Source organism: Zootoca vivipara, chromosome 12 (genome assembly GCF_963506605.1).
Source record: "Zootoca vivipara chromosome 12, rZooViv1.1, whole genome shotgun sequence".
NCBI classification, from domain to species: domain Eukaryota; kingdom Metazoa; phylum Chordata; class Lepidosauria; order Squamata; family Lacertidae; genus Zootoca; species Zootoca vivipara.
This window is the reverse complement of record NC_083287.1, coordinates 39,008,841-39,023,961: the sequence shown is the minus strand read 5'-3', so window position 1 is coordinate 39,023,961 and position 15,121 is coordinate 39,008,841. Positions and strand designations below refer to the sequence as shown.

Sequence of the window (15,121 nt, the reverse complement as noted above, 5' to 3'; positions counted from 1 at the left end):
GGAAGCTCAATGAAAAGCCAATATATACTCTCCCTTCAAACAAATCAGGATGAATTTTCAATAAACAGGAAGCAACCCAGGAAGCCAGAGATGGCTAAGTCTTCACAGCAAAGGAGAATCCTGTTGTGGACAAAGGCTGTCATCTAGTAAGACAATGAAGTGGTCCTAATTATTTGAAGGGCAGAAAACTATATTTGGGGAGGAATGTAGTCATCTGGTCTTTATGGGGTTAGATTTCATAGTTCTTCTTAAAAGACGGAGTAAGCCTCAAGCTTTTTGAGTTTTATCCCCAATTCTTTCCAGCTTCTGTTTATAAACATCCTGTTTTGGCTAGCCTACATATAAAGTGAGCAGCTGCACTCACTTTACTCCTTACAAAAGATGTTCCTGTGTAAAATGAGCTTTTCTCTTTTATTAGGAGCTATTGAAGAAAGTCCAATAAAAATAAAAATATCCCACTCACATCCCATTTCTCTTTGAACTATTTCACACTTGCCTTGTTTGCAACAGGCTGTTTATGTTAATGTTAAACAATTGTTGTGTAAGCGCCTATACTTCGCCCTTTGCAGAAATTTCAACCTGGTCTATTTCTGCATTGTGCTATTGACATTTAAAACAACAATTTTAATTCCTTACTCCCCAGGACAATTTTTCTATAATGACAAATCATAATTGAGTATCAGTACATTAAGGCGTGAGACGATTATTGTAACCAACTTGCAGAAACAGCTACCAACAGTTTAGGAATGCAGCAGTTCTGCTGTGGCAAGAGCAGAGGTTGGAGGCATCCTCCCTTTGAGATGGAGTCTCTTCCTTTAACTGATGATTAACAATGTAGTCACAGCGTAATGAACCTGAGGATCCTCCCAGCTCCCACACAAATAAGATGTTTTCAGAAGAGCATAGAAGCTCTCCTGTTTGCACACCAGCATTTTGTTTCTGACAGTGGCTAACAGATGCCTCTGGAAAGTTTTGTAAAACTGTACCAGGGGTTATTCCAGACTTGCTATTTTTGGATAGGCTTCAATCACATACCAGAAAATTCAGGCTGCACAATTAAAGTTGATTGGGTGCTCTTGCACAACAAACCGACTCCCCACACACCAAAAAAGCTAGAATTTTGGGATAAGGGGAGTGATGGGCAATTGCACTGGAAAGTGTATAAAAATTTATTTATTAAATGTATATAACTTTCTTAATCCAAGGATCACCGGGCAGTTTACAATATAAAAACACAGAAGTACATAACGTAATAAGAAACACAGCAATATCCCCCTGCCCCTCACCTTCTCCGGAGGATTGAGGGAGCCCTCTGAACATTGAGGGGGGGGCTGGCTCCTTAAAAAACAGTTCAGGGGACCCACAGTTCCTTGGCCCCCAGGAGCTGGCGCTCTTGCCCCACACAGTTCAAAAGGCCTGGGTGAAGAGGAATGTTTTCCCCTGGCACCTATAAATATGTAATTTTGAAGGCGCCAGGCTTTGAAATTCCTGCAGTATCATGCTTCAGCTAAAGGGCAATTCCGCTTGCTCTACTCATGTTCTCTGGGACACATATGCCTGCAAATATGCATCTTTATCCTAAGTATATCATATAGCATTAAGATCAGTGCATTTGTTAAAGAAAAAAAAAGGTGCCAGTACTCAGTTTGGCTGGATCATGCCCAATATCCTTATGGAAATTATGAAACAATTGTTATGCCTCCCTATAAAACGAAAAGAAGATCTTATTATGGAAAAACTGTTACTGAGCCATCTTCAATAAAAGCATCCTGGGCACATTGAAAAAAGCAGCTGAATAACTTTGTAGGTGTAAATAAAGCATATTATGTAAGTTTCTACAAGTAGTTAGCAAGCAACACACAAGTAAAATATTATCTGCTCAACGACTTTATGATTTCAGATAACTTCTGATGTGCATGCGTTAGATATATATACACCACCTATGTGTGATGGGAGCAAACTGGTCCTGGGTGCCCTTTTCTCCAAAATATTGTCAATAAAAGTCATGTTCAAATTAATCAGAGTGTAACTGTATAGCTACAGAACAGAATGTTATCTTTTCCAAGTAGAAAAGACTGGATTGTTAAATCTACATTACACACACACACACACCAAACATTATAAGCAGATACTCACATAAACAGAAAGCTTGCAAGACATACACATAATGTACAATAGTAGTATAGAGAACAGCTTGTAGCATTCTGTTTACATGTTTAAGATATACCATACAACAAACACAAGCACACATATATAAAGCCCATGCTTTTTTTAAATGCACATCTCCATTTTGTTTGTTTCTGCAGCAAATACTTCCTCTCTTTCAATAACACCTACCTTAGGCATGGATTTCCCAGGTTCCATGTGCTCTTTATAAGAATCAATTACTGTATCAGTAACAGTACATTGTCAACGAATCTCCAGTCCTTACTCTCTGTACAAAATCCGATGGCTTCCTTAGTTGTCCTTCAGATTTTCTAGACGCATTCAGGCTAGGCTGTCTGGTTATACCAGATCAGGTATAATGCTTAATTGGCAAGTAAAGAGCACGTGGTTTTGTACACTGCCGTAAAACTGTCTTTCAACATTCAGAGATCACAGAAGCTAATGAAACATGAATAGGATTTAGAAAGATAAGATTGTTGCGGCAGAAGCAACAGCCTCAGACCACCAAATGAATAATGAGATCCTAGGCAAGATAAATAAATCTTACTTTTTTAGCACAGTGCGTAACACTATCATAATTATAAGTGTCCCATATTGTAATAGGCAGAGATTGGTTTTTACTGGTCAGTTGCTGCAACTCATATATGTTAAGGAAAGAGAGCCAGTTGTCTGTATATGCCATCTCCACCCTGACCAGCCCCCTTACCAACCGAAAGCATTCCTCAGTGTCAAACTAGATATAATGCTAAATGTATAATTGCCAGTCATGTCCCTGTGTGTTTTTAAAATAAGTAATCAACTTTTTGTGGGTTGAGGGCTGCAGCCCTTGGGGGAAAGTGGAGGTAGGCAGAGCTGTAACTACAGGGGGGGGATTATTCAGGTTGCTTGCCCCGGGCGAAGTCTCCAGAGGGGGCACATTTGAGGCTCCCAGCCTGTGTGTGTGTACATAAAAGTGCATGGGGTGTGCCCAACTGGGTCTTTGACCTGGGTGAAATAAAGCCTAGTTTCACCCCTGGTGGTGGGAGTCACATAGCAGTCAGCAGCTATCCATTTCTATTTCCCTCCTCATGCTTGCTCTCAGCGGCGGAGGAAGCTGATCAGGTGACTGGGGCAGCACGCGTGACCTGCACCCGTGGGGCGGGACCAGCAGCTTGTGGGGGTGGGGCCAGCAGCTCCAGGGAGTCTGCCTGCCTCCTCCTACTCAGCCACCCTACAGCTGAGGGCATGGTGGCAGGCGGACTGTTTGGGGCAGCGCAGACCCTACGGGCGCCCAAGGCACTATGTCACTCCTAGGAATGACGCGTTGCTTGGGTGTGTTGCAGGCCTCGTGATGAATGCCGCCTGACATTTTGTCACCCCCTCAGTGGTGACACCCAGGGTGGCCTGCCCCCACCACACCCCCTTCCTCCGCCCCTGCTTGTTCTCCCTCCCTCTCCCTGCCCCACCCTCTTCCCTGTGAGTCCCAGCCTATTCATCCATTCTGCCCCCCACCCCACAAACATCCATTCGTACCACAGAAAAACACACAGGCCACCTCCTTCCCCCCACCCCACCCAGGTACTTTTGTAGCTTGGTCAGCTTCCACCTAGTTGAAACACCATATTCACTTCGCAGTTAAGCTGAGGTGTGTGCATTTGAAACCAACATTGTGCATGTGCAGATGAGACAGCTTCATGATTAGAAGTGGCATGGGGTAGGGTTTGCAGGGATGGGGAGACCAAACAGGTAATGCACATCTCTGCCCCGTCTCTGGTGTGCACAGAAACATGCAAACATGACTTGAAATGCAACAGTGGCGGGGAAAACTTTTTTGGTTTGGTGGCCATCTGTCATGGATGCTTTAGTTGAGATTCCTGCGTTGCAGGGGGTTGGACTAGATGACCCTAAGAGACCTTTCAACTCTATAATTCTATGATTCTAAGCCACTGATGTGTACATAGCCTCAGTCTCTTGGAACAGCACAAAGAAACCTATAGTTTCCATTTCAGTCTCCGCTTGTTGTCAGAAATCTAAGTGTCAGGTTTGTATACAGATATTTTCTGTTGGCCACATCAGCAGAATTGTTGTCACATTTCTCTGCCACAGTGCACCCCCCTTTCATTGTTTCTGTTGTTGTATTCACCATTATTAATATGCATTTACTAGCTTTGTATAAAAGTACTTTTCTGGGAACTTGGGACTTTTTGGTTGCACAAGTACAATAAACCTATCTGTCAGGGCGGTTGCTGGCTACCCTTGAGCAACGACACTCCAAACCATCTTGTCTTTAATGCTTTTATTGTGAAAGCTTTGGACAATGCAAGAGCTTCATGAAAACATGTCTACTCAGTGCTATCAGATTCTCCCAATGGCGCTTTTCGGCTCCTCCCCCAGCAGAGTAGTTTGGGGACCCCAAATCTCCTCCCCCTTGGTTTGCGAGCCGTTGATCGCCTCAGTTCCAGGGTGAATTTGAAAGGACGCCCCTCTGCTGTTTCCCCGCTGGAACTTTCTGCGGCCCTTCCTTCCTCGCTGGTATCACATGCTGCAGGAAGGGCTCTTGTATGCTGTGTGAGCCCTGGCCTGCTCATCTCACTTCCTCCTTCCTTTCTCCTTCCCTTCCGCTGCTGTCCGAGCCGTTTGAGGAGCTGGATTTGATGGGGGATGACTGCTCCCTGTAAGCCCACCCCCTTACACTATCAGTTTACAAATAGTACTGACAATTAAAAGTAATTCTTTACTCAGGGTGTCAGAAAATTAAGAAATTAATTAAAGCAATATGTGATGAGATTAGGGCTTATAGCAAAAAAGAAGATAAACAACTTCTATCCCCCATTCCACTCTTACAAATATTCATACTACCACAAAAATTATGCAGCTGCACAGATCTCTCTGGTAACGTCAACAACAGAGTGCATAGGCACTGCACATCCTCTGTTGTTTTTATTCAGTGTCTGGCATTTAGGGGTGAACATCTGTGCACATACCGGTAAAAGTTAACTAATAAGGCCAATGTTCACTAACATAGCTCTCCTACGATGCTCAGTGGAACATACCTCTCCTACGATGCTCAGTGGAACAAAAAATGTCAGTCATATCAGAACAGCTTACCTGTATATTCATATTGTTTACATGTTTTCAAGCCATTTTACTAGAAATGACTGGTTGGCTGGGCCTTAATTAGATATCTACAGCAACGTGCCTTAGAAAACATTGATCCGGCCATGATTAAGTCATCTGTGCTCTGTAACTTATGGACTGTCACTTATGCATGGTTTATTCTAATATGCAGATAGACACATTTTGTGCTGTGTAGAAAAAGAAAAAGAGGAAGAGTGTGAAATAATTTTTTGTGCAGTTGGGCACATGAGTGAACCAAAGAGAACTTGCCCCAAACCTGTAACTTGGCATCCAATGAATTCTTCTTTTGTGTACCTATTTTTTCCTTGCCACCAATGATTTCCTCAGCCTTGCAGTCTATTTCTTCCTTTCTTTTGCTGATAATTTTCATTTAACCACCCCCTTTTCTTCTGTTTACTAAAGGTTTGAGGAAGGGGAACTACTATTGGGGGGGTAGTTTAGAATAAGCCCTGCTGCACTCTGTCCTTGGTAAATAGGCCTTATTCCACCCACATTCGTTGTATCAATGACACAATGTGATTTCTTCCATTTCTAGGCTGCCTTTCTCCATTATAAAGGAGGACCCATTATAAAGGAGAAACCATTATCAAATCCCCTGTAATGGAATGGACAATGTCCATTGGACATACAGTGGTACCTCTACTTACAAATTTAATGCGTTCCGAACGCACATTTGTAAGTCGAAAAAAATTGTAAGTCGGATCCCATAGGAATGCATTGGGAGAAAAAATTCATAAGTCCTATCTAAAAATTCGTAAGTAGAAAAAATCCTATCTAAACAGCATCCAAGATGGCGGACGGAGCTCCATTCGTAAGTAGAAACATTCGTAAGTCGAGTCATTCGTAAGTAGAGGTACCACTTTACTCAATGTTAAGAGGCTTCAGTGGATGAGCTACCCTCAGGAATCAGTACCCTGACTGAGATGCAGAAAGAATCCCCACTAGGGCCGTGGTAAGCTCACAAGTCCTGCAGCAAGGATGGGGAGCTGGTCCCCAGCCTGGCATTGCTGGGCTTGAGCTCCCATTAGCCCTGACCATTGACCCTGCTGGTTGGAACAGATAAGAATTGGAGTCCAGCAATAGTTGAAGAGTTGCAGTTTTCCCATCCCTGTTCTGCACTAAACATAAATTTCTTCCTTGTACACTCACATGTATAAGAATCTATATGTATCAGATGAAAAAAACGAAATCTATTTTGTAATGCAAGAATTCTTACTAAAGTAATATTGAATATACCTACAAAGAATCTTTAAAACATGCTGAGAGTCTTGTCCCCCCTTCAACAAAAATCTGAAATAACACACCCCTCTTTTTGTATTAAGAATAAACATTCCATTTAATTGCATAAAAGTACACCTGATTAAAAACAAGTACACCTTTATTAACTGATTAAAAACAATTTATTTTATTTGAACACAAAGAGTAATAATGGCTATTTTTGATGCAAAGTAGTAATAAAGCAAGATGACTTCATTATATAGCATAAAAATATAAAATATGCAATTACAAAGTAGTAATGTAGGTAAAAACGTATTCCACATTAAAAATCTGAAAAAAAATATGTACTTCACAATTTTAAACACAATGTGCAAAGTTAACTAATGTGGTATTAACCTCCAAAGTCTGCAAAATATATAGAAAGTGTAATGTTAATTACATTGCATACAGACCTGGGAATGAAGGCAGCCAATGGCAGTGAGGACTGAACTCCAAATACAGCCCTCTGCTCATTCCAATTTTTTTAAGACCCAGGAGAGGCAGAAGCAAAGCACTATGTTGTATCTCCCTTGGAAACTGAGAGATCACAATGAAAAATGCTATTTATGTAATGGTTATTTGAATTTCCTTGATCCGTTTTCAAAAGGGAGAAGATAAACATACAAAACATACTGTAATGTGGCAAATGACTTGTAGATTAAAAAATATATCAGAAACACATTTTACATTCATTTTAAAATCCTGCGTTTAATGTTCAAACTCAAGCTCAGCCTCTGCACGCTTTCATAAAGGGCGAGTGATCCCCATAAACCACTTTACTTGTATTAAGCATGCCAAAACATTAGGAAGGGCAAACAAAGAATGCCCCCAAAACGGTTCAGAGTAAGCTGTTTCAGGACCCTCTGGGATTATCAACCGTTCATCTGCTCTTTCCATACAGTACCGTACTTTAAAGCTCCATGTCGGAGCAGCCCTTATTTTTTTGCTGCGGAGTTTTCCCTATGAAAACCTGCATTTTAGCACTCAATCAAAGCAAACTTCAACCCACTGAAAGCCTGAATTGACATGTGCACCGATTGAGTGCTAAAGAGTGGAATTTTGCAGGGAAAGCTCCAGGGCAAAAACCACACATGCTTGGAGACAGAGTTTTAAAGCACAGCCTGTGTCTGGAAAGATAATCCCTCACATGAAAAGCTTAACTGTCAGCAGATTTGAATGATTACCGGTGTCTGTGGTGAAATAGCAGTTGGCACTAACTAATAATATAATTACCGATACATCTATTTAGTTCATCCAAATTATGGTTCTTGTTGAGGGTCACTATTAATAGAAAAATTAGATTTTTAAAAAATGACACAAATAAAATCAACACTGAAGCTAGGAAAAGATATTTCAGGTTTCAACTCACAGTTCATTTCCCCCTCAGGAATCACTCAGGTTTCCCAGGTTCCTTAGAACATTCATCTAAAAGCAGCGTTAAACTAAACACTGTGCTATGAGGATCAAGAACTTTCACAAGTGGTATATCAACCTTTTGTTCAAGATAAATTAGATTGTGCAGAGTCATGGCCAACATGGAATCTATGCCAAGGGACAAAAGGGGTGTATTCACTTCAATGTCACTTGGATCTGTACTAGTGAGCTGACTCACCAATGATATGATATAGTCTTCAGATTTTAGTGCAGCCAAATCCTTGGGCATGGCTTGTTCAAAAAGCTCAGCCTGACTGCCAAATTGTTCTATCATAATAGTATGCATGCGACTTCTGATTGCTGGAATTTGACGATAGTAATGGTTGAGCATTGTTTTGAAGTTCAGCTTCACCACAGCTTGCTGAGGGTGGTTCAGGGTTAAGCTTGTTTTAAGATTCTCATAGATCTCATCCACTTGTAGAATTGATATACCCTTTGATTCCACCAATTTTTGAAGTTGATTTTGATCTTCTAGTAGTCCCAGATTCAAGGCACCCCAGTTGATGGATTGTCCTGACAGTCCAGAGTTTCTTCTGAATTGGCAGAAAAGGTCCAGGAAGGAATTGGCAGCAGCATAGTTTGCTTGCAATGAACTTCCAAGAAAGGAAGCAACAGATGAATAACATACAAAATAATCAAGAGCCTGTCCCTGAGTGGCATGGTGCAGATTGATGGCACCAGCAACCTTTGGGCTTAAAACTTTCTCAAAGCTAGATAGGGTCATATTTTCAATGCGCCCATCATGCAAAACCACAGCACTGTGGAAAACACCTTTGATTGGACACTTTGGAAAGATTTTGCTGATTGAACTGATTGCTTTCTCAACCTCAGGCCAAAAAGTCACATTGCACTGCAGACTGATGATATTGCTCCACTTGTTCTGAATCTGCAAATCACTTATTTCCTTCTGCTTTTCAATGCTGGGCTTTCTCCTTGAAAGGATCGCGATGCATCCTCCTCCATTTTGAGCAATAAATCTAACAGTTTCATAGCCAAGCCCAGTGAGTCCTCCTGCGACTATGTAAACAGCATTCTGCTTAAACATCTTCCGCTTTGCTTCATGCACTGGTATGTCAGAAATATGCCTGTTCTGCCCATTGCTTTTCAGCACAGCAAATGAGACAGCCTTACAGGTAAAGTAGGATGTTATTGTGTCTATGCTCTCACTGTTTTCTGTCTGCTGAAAAACGGAAAAAGGCAAGTCCTTGAATTGCCTGAGTGGCATTGATTTCAACCAGTTACTGAAAGGCTTGTGGAAATGTTTCAGCGATGATTTCTGAAAAATGGCTGCAAGACTGAGAATACGAATTTGAAAGTTTTCATGACCACTTCCAATTAGAGTTCGCAAGTGTTCAGAATGGTGGTTCCCATCGATTACCACAACATCCTGAAGATGTGAAAGACGGACTAAGACATCTTTGGGTAATCTTTCTAGGAAGGGCAGAAAGACAAGGGCATTGCATTGAGCTACTCTTTTTTCCAGGCTGCTGTCAAGTGCTGTACATAAGGTGTTCCAGCCCAATTCCCGAGCTGACAAAGCAAGCACTTTACACAAAACCGACTGTGGTTCATCAGAAATAATGCCTAAACATCTATTCCGTTTCATCTTTGGTAACATCTGGTGCAAAATTTCCCATCCTATCCTGAAGAAGGAGACACAGGGTACAGTTTGAAAGCATGGAAATTTCTGGGTTTTGAAACACACTGCTTCTGGAATCCTGATTCTTGAAGATGCAGCCACTGGGTAGCATGAAACAATATGATCTCCCACTTTGATCTTTTTTACATCACTGCCTGTTGCAACCACCGTCCCACTGTAGTCCAGAGCCAAGAACTTGTATTTATCAATGGTCTGTGAATTCCAGTATAATGTGTTTCCAAAGTTACAGCTGGAAACACTAACAGGATAATAGTCTTCAGAATGGATACATATTTTCTCAACTTGCACTTCAACGTTGTGATTATCAAGAGAAATATCAATGTGGTCAGCTGGCTCGGCAATTAGATGTCTTACTTCATGAGGCTCAGAAGTGTAAAAAGTTGACAGCTCAGACTCTTGAAGAGACTGGGAAGGATCATTATAGGACATATCATTAACCTGTGTGCATCTAATTTCAGAAGTGTAAATTCTCCCCTGATTAATCCAGACTTCAGCATATTTATCTGCTTCATATTCTACTAAAACATCTGCTAAAATTGCTATGTCCCTTGTACTTGTTGAACCGATATCAATAATCTGAAATGTGATTTCAGTAGCTTCAAGAATGCAGGATCTTACCATGCCATACAAAGCCAAGCCAGGGTTAATGTGGTCTACATTCCTGCCTGTTGCTCTATACGTAATTATCTTGATGGAACCACGACTGTTCTTCTCCCTCAATGCAATGACAAGTTGCCGGAAAGCTTCACAACATTTGGATAAGCTTGCAACAACACTCTCAGGATTTTCTCCATTTAATCTTTGAATTCCCCACATAAACAAAACATCACTGTAGTCTTGTACATCTAGCCTAATTTTGTCCTGAGCAGCTGAATTTGAGCTTCCTAGCACCAGTAATCGCTCCCAGTCTTCATACATCAAAAACCTAGAATCTTTATGTAAATATTTTTTTAGCTGTTGAGAAACACCAGTTTTGTCAGCAAACACTGCAGCTCTGGGCACATCTCCTGAGGTTTGGATAATCCAGGAAGGGGTTACCTCTTCCCACTGATTTTCAAAAAGGAAATCACCACCACTATTGGACGTTCTCTTCAGAAGAGTGATCCCAACACGTTTAATCTCAACCAAAACAGAGCCTTGTTTATCTGTGAAGCATCCACAAAACTCTACATAGTTCTCAGTAGACTTACTTGTTTTCAGATATATCATCATTTCCTCTTCCAAAGGTCGGACAATTACAAGGCTGCCTATGTTGGAAGGAAACCCTGTACAGTTGTTCCTGGTTTTTGTGGTCATCACAGCAGTCATTTGCAGAAAGCAGTCTAATATCACTGGGTGAATAAAATACTTGTGCAGTTCTTCCCTGGTTTGTTCGTTCACCTTAATGGTGGTTATGGCTTCCTTCAGTTCTTCACAATAAAACAAATCACATAGCTGCTTGAATACTGAATCATACTGAAATCCAAAACGAGATAATGCTTCGTATATTTCATCCTTTCTGACAATTGATTTACACCGCTGAGAAACATGTCTATATGAAATGTGATTTTCTTCAAGAAAGGTTTCTTGGTTCCATGTGGTCTGTCCAGATGCATATACCGCGCCAGATGAGGACAGTATTTTGAAATATTTTGTTTCCTTTTGTGATACCACTTTTAGCTTCAAATCATGAGAATTTTCACTTAAAACACAAGGCGATTCAAACTTCACGCTCATCTGAGACAAACTTAAGGGCTCCTTCCTTCCTGAGCTAGCCATCACAGCTGACAAAGCAAGTTCAACAAAAAAGGCACCAGGAACCAGAGCAACACCATTGAGCTTGTGCTCGTACAGATATGGAGTCACTGTTTGAGATATGGAATACTTGAATTCTGAACTGTCATTGCTGACATTATGAATTGACAGGTGGTTTGTGTTCGGCTTGGTTTGAGTTGGCTGCTGGAGCACGTTTAAAAATGACATGAGCTTCTTGTGATCAAATTGATACCTGGGATAGGCTGCTGGTACACTCTGATATCCTGCATAGATGTGCTCCCAATCTGGATTGACTCCCAATTCAAAAAGGCCTTTAACAAGTGTGAGAAGTGTCATATACTCTTTGTCAAGGTGCAAGGAAGGAAAAACTTTAGCTTGTGTCCCTAATGCTTCAATTATATATCTTTTCAGTGCACTCTGGGGACCAATTTCCACAAATACAGGATCATCTCTGCTTTTTGCTGCAGTTGTTATAGCCTCTGCAAAAAAAACAGGATCCCGAAGCTGTCTGGCCCAGTAGGTACCTGTAACAAAATCACCATCTGAAACGGCCTTCCCTGTTGCTGTGGAAATTAGGTCAATCTCTGGCTTCCCTTTCTTCAATTCTGATAGATTTTCTACTACCTCAGTTAGTACTGGATCCATCATTTGGCTGTGATATGCAGCTGGCACATTTAAAACATGAAGAAAGATGTTTCTTTTACTGAAGTGCTCAGCCAGATCTTTCTGAATGGCGTGGACAGACGCTTCATCTCCTGATAATGTGCAAGACAAAGGACTGTTAAACGCTGCAACGCAGACTTTCCCGGAATATTCACCAAGGGCTGCTGACAACTCCGCAACGGGAATGTTGCCAACCACCAGCATTCTCCCTCCAGTGACTTTAGCCTGCAGCCTGCTCCTGTGGTAGATGACTTTGATAGCATCTTTCAGGGAAATCAGTCCAGCACAATGGGCAGCAGCTACTTCGCCAACTGAATGGCCAACAGCAGCAATTGGCTTAATGCCCCAGTGTCGCAGGAGTGTAACCAAGGCCACCTGCAGTGTAAAGAGCAAGGGCTGGGCAACTTCAGGCCTGGACAAATCTTTGTATTCATTTTCTTTTGATTTTAGGATTCCTGTGGGAAGGTATTCTAGAAACAGCCTTTCTATTTCTTTGCATTTGTCTCTAAACACTGGCTCAGACTGTAGCAATATCTCAGGTATCCCTTTCAGACCCAGACCGTTACCACAGAATACAAAAATTAACTCTGGCGGTTTCTTCAGCGGAGCTGTTTCCAATTCAGCCGCAGGGGAAAGCTGTTGCTCTAGTTTCTGTAGTGAAGATGCCACAAAGGCTTTTCTGTACTTATAGTTTATATGGCTTCTTCTACAAGCTGATGTATAGGCCAGATTTGGGAGTGTTACAGAATCACTTGTGCTGATGTGTCTAGTTGTGTCTTCTATCGCCTGTTTGAGAGAATTTCCTGAAGCTGCCGAAATGACAAATAATTCGAGAGGCCTTCGGACTGGAGAAATGACCTGGGTTTGTTTAAACTGTCTGACAACCACATGGGCATTGGTGCCCCCAAATCCAAAACAGTTGATCCCAGCAACTCTGCCGAAATCACTGGACTCCTCCCACTTCTCCACTGTTGTTGGGATGGAGAGATTCAATTTCTCTGTATTTATGCTGCTGGTGCTCTCTGAAAAGTGCAAGGATGGGACTATCTTCCCATGGTGCATCATGAGAAGAACTTTGATTAAGCTTGCTGCCCCAGCAGCTGACTCTGTGTGCCCAATGTTCCCTTTAACGGAGCCAATCTTGAGAGGGGGCAGATTAGGAGACCTATTTTTACCAATGACATTACTTAAGCTCTCTGCCTCAACAGGATCTCCTGCAGGTGTCCCTGTGCCATGTGCTTCAATATATTGCACAACAGATGGATCAACACGATCTGGGTAGATGCTGAGCAGCAACTTCTCCTGTTCCTCTTGAGATGGTCTGGTGATCGGTGTGACAGATCTTCCATTCTGGTTGACTGCACTCATGCTGATGACACCCCATATTTTGTTGAAGTCTTCCTGCGCCTATTTTAAAGAAGATGAAAAGAGGTAAAGAAGAAGAAGAAGAGTTTGGATTTGATATCCCGCTTTATCACTGCCCGAAGGAGTCTCAAAGCGGCTAACATTCTCCTTTCCCTTCCTCCCCTACAACAAACACTCTGTGAGGTGGGTGGGGCTGAGAGACTTCAGAGAAGTGTGACTAGCCCAAGGTCACCCAGCAGCTGCATGTGGAGGAGCGGAGACGTGAACCCGGTTCCCCAGATTACGAGTCTACCGCTCTTAGCCGCACACCACACTGGCTCTTCTTAAAGTTGGGATGACAAACACAGCCAGTCCCGTTTCTATACTCATACCTTCTTTAACGATTTCAGCAAAATAACTCCACAACCTTCTCCCCGTCCATAGCCATCGGCTTTTATAGAAAAGGGTTTGCTGACTCCTTCAGGGGATAGCATCTTTGCTTTACTAAGAGCTACGAAGACCTGTGGTTCCATTATGCAGCTCACTCCTCCACAAAGAGCAGCTTCGCAGTCTCCTGTAGGGTAAAATAATGAATGCATTTCTGTTCAGCATGAGGCTCAGTATTTAGTCTTCTGAAAAGATTACATTGGTATACAAACACACACATCTACCTGCCCCTCCAAACTTAAGGGTATTCTGTTAAAGGGATCCGGGGGTGTGGATCTTGTCTGAAGCCCAGGGCAGGGCTTGGGCCATGGTTGACTCTTTCCGGACTCCCTGCGTGAGGGGCAGGAGTCAGATAAAGTCGGGTCAATCCAATGCATAAGCGAATACCGCTCACATTCTGTAACCAATAAAGTTGTGGCCTAAACTCGCCCAATAACATTTAACCTAATATCTGTGTCCTTGTGCCTCATTCATCAATGAGGAGGTGGTCTCGACACACAACAGTAAGTCTCTCATTGTTTCTGGGGGCAAATCTGTTGTTCTCTTTAAAATGTTCTAGTGTGAGTAAAGCAAATGTCTACATCTTGTCACTAAATTAATATAAAATTATTTCCCTAACTTATGGTTAGCTATATCATTCCTATAAGCTCTTTTCTCTCTCACTTCCATTCAATGCTTGCCTATTGGAGTTTATGGTCTGTGAGGCAACATCCCTAAATTACAAAATGCACCCTGTGTGACATGACATAATATAACTGGTCCGCAATAAGCATAGTGTAAGGAATAAATCCCAGAATTATACTTTGAAATATGTCAGTCTTATTTGTGAGTGCCTGTGCCTGTGGCCTTCAGAAGGCTGGGGGGTTGGGGGGGGGAGGCTTTCACAACATACTAACTTCAGACCTTTCCAGAAACATATCCCAATATTTTACTGTGCCTTGCAACTCATGCTGCTAGTTGGGGAATAAAATATGAGAGCCAATATCGCATGGAGTGGGGACTTGTTTGCCACTTTGAGGTCCTTAGAGGAAAGGAAAAATATGAACGAATGAAAAACTATTAGATCTAATTACCTTGTTTAATTGCATGCAAAGCAAAGTGCAAAGCATAATTAAATGAGGAGCAAGCCGTGTCGATAGCAACCGATGGCCCAGTCAGGTTAAATGTATATGAAATCCGGTTAGCAGCTATGCTCATTGCTGTCCCAGTGCCATCATAGTGGCTTGCTTCAGTGACGTTTCTGCCACTCATTAGCCTGTAGTCTTGATTCATCATACC

General features: G+C 42.1%; 2 protein-coding genes across 5 annotated transcripts in view; one reads left to right on the top strand and one right to left on the bottom strand.

Moving 5' to 3' along the window:
* The window catches only part of LOC118092105 (patched domain-containing protein 3-like), a 47,061-nt gene extending 31,940 nt beyond the window's left edge, over window positions 1-15,121 (top strand). Inside the window, exon 4 of the mRNA XM_060280855.1 lies at window positions 1-15,121. This exon is cut by the window's left edge and continues 22,558 nt beyond it. The gene's annotated coding sequence lies outside the window, so the exon portion shown is untranslated.
* The window catches only part of LOC118091644 (phenolphthiocerol/phthiocerol polyketide synthase subunit C-like), a 16,331-nt gene continuing 9,119 nt past the window's right edge, over window positions 7,910-15,121 (bottom strand). For all 4 annotated transcript variants that reach the window (XM_060280853.1, XM_035128755.2, XM_035128754.2 and 1 more), the window contains 3 exons: window positions 14,917-15,120; window positions 13,789-13,970; window positions 7,910-13,459 (listed from right to left, as the gene is read on the bottom strand). In XM_060280853.1, the coding sequence (XP_060136836.1) occupies window positions 7,931-13,459; window positions 13,789-13,970; window positions 14,917-15,120 (5,915 nt within the window). In that variant the 3' untranslated portion in view covers window positions 7,910-7,930. The remainder of the gene's footprint in view (window positions 13,460-13,788; window positions 13,971-14,916; window position 15,121) is intronic.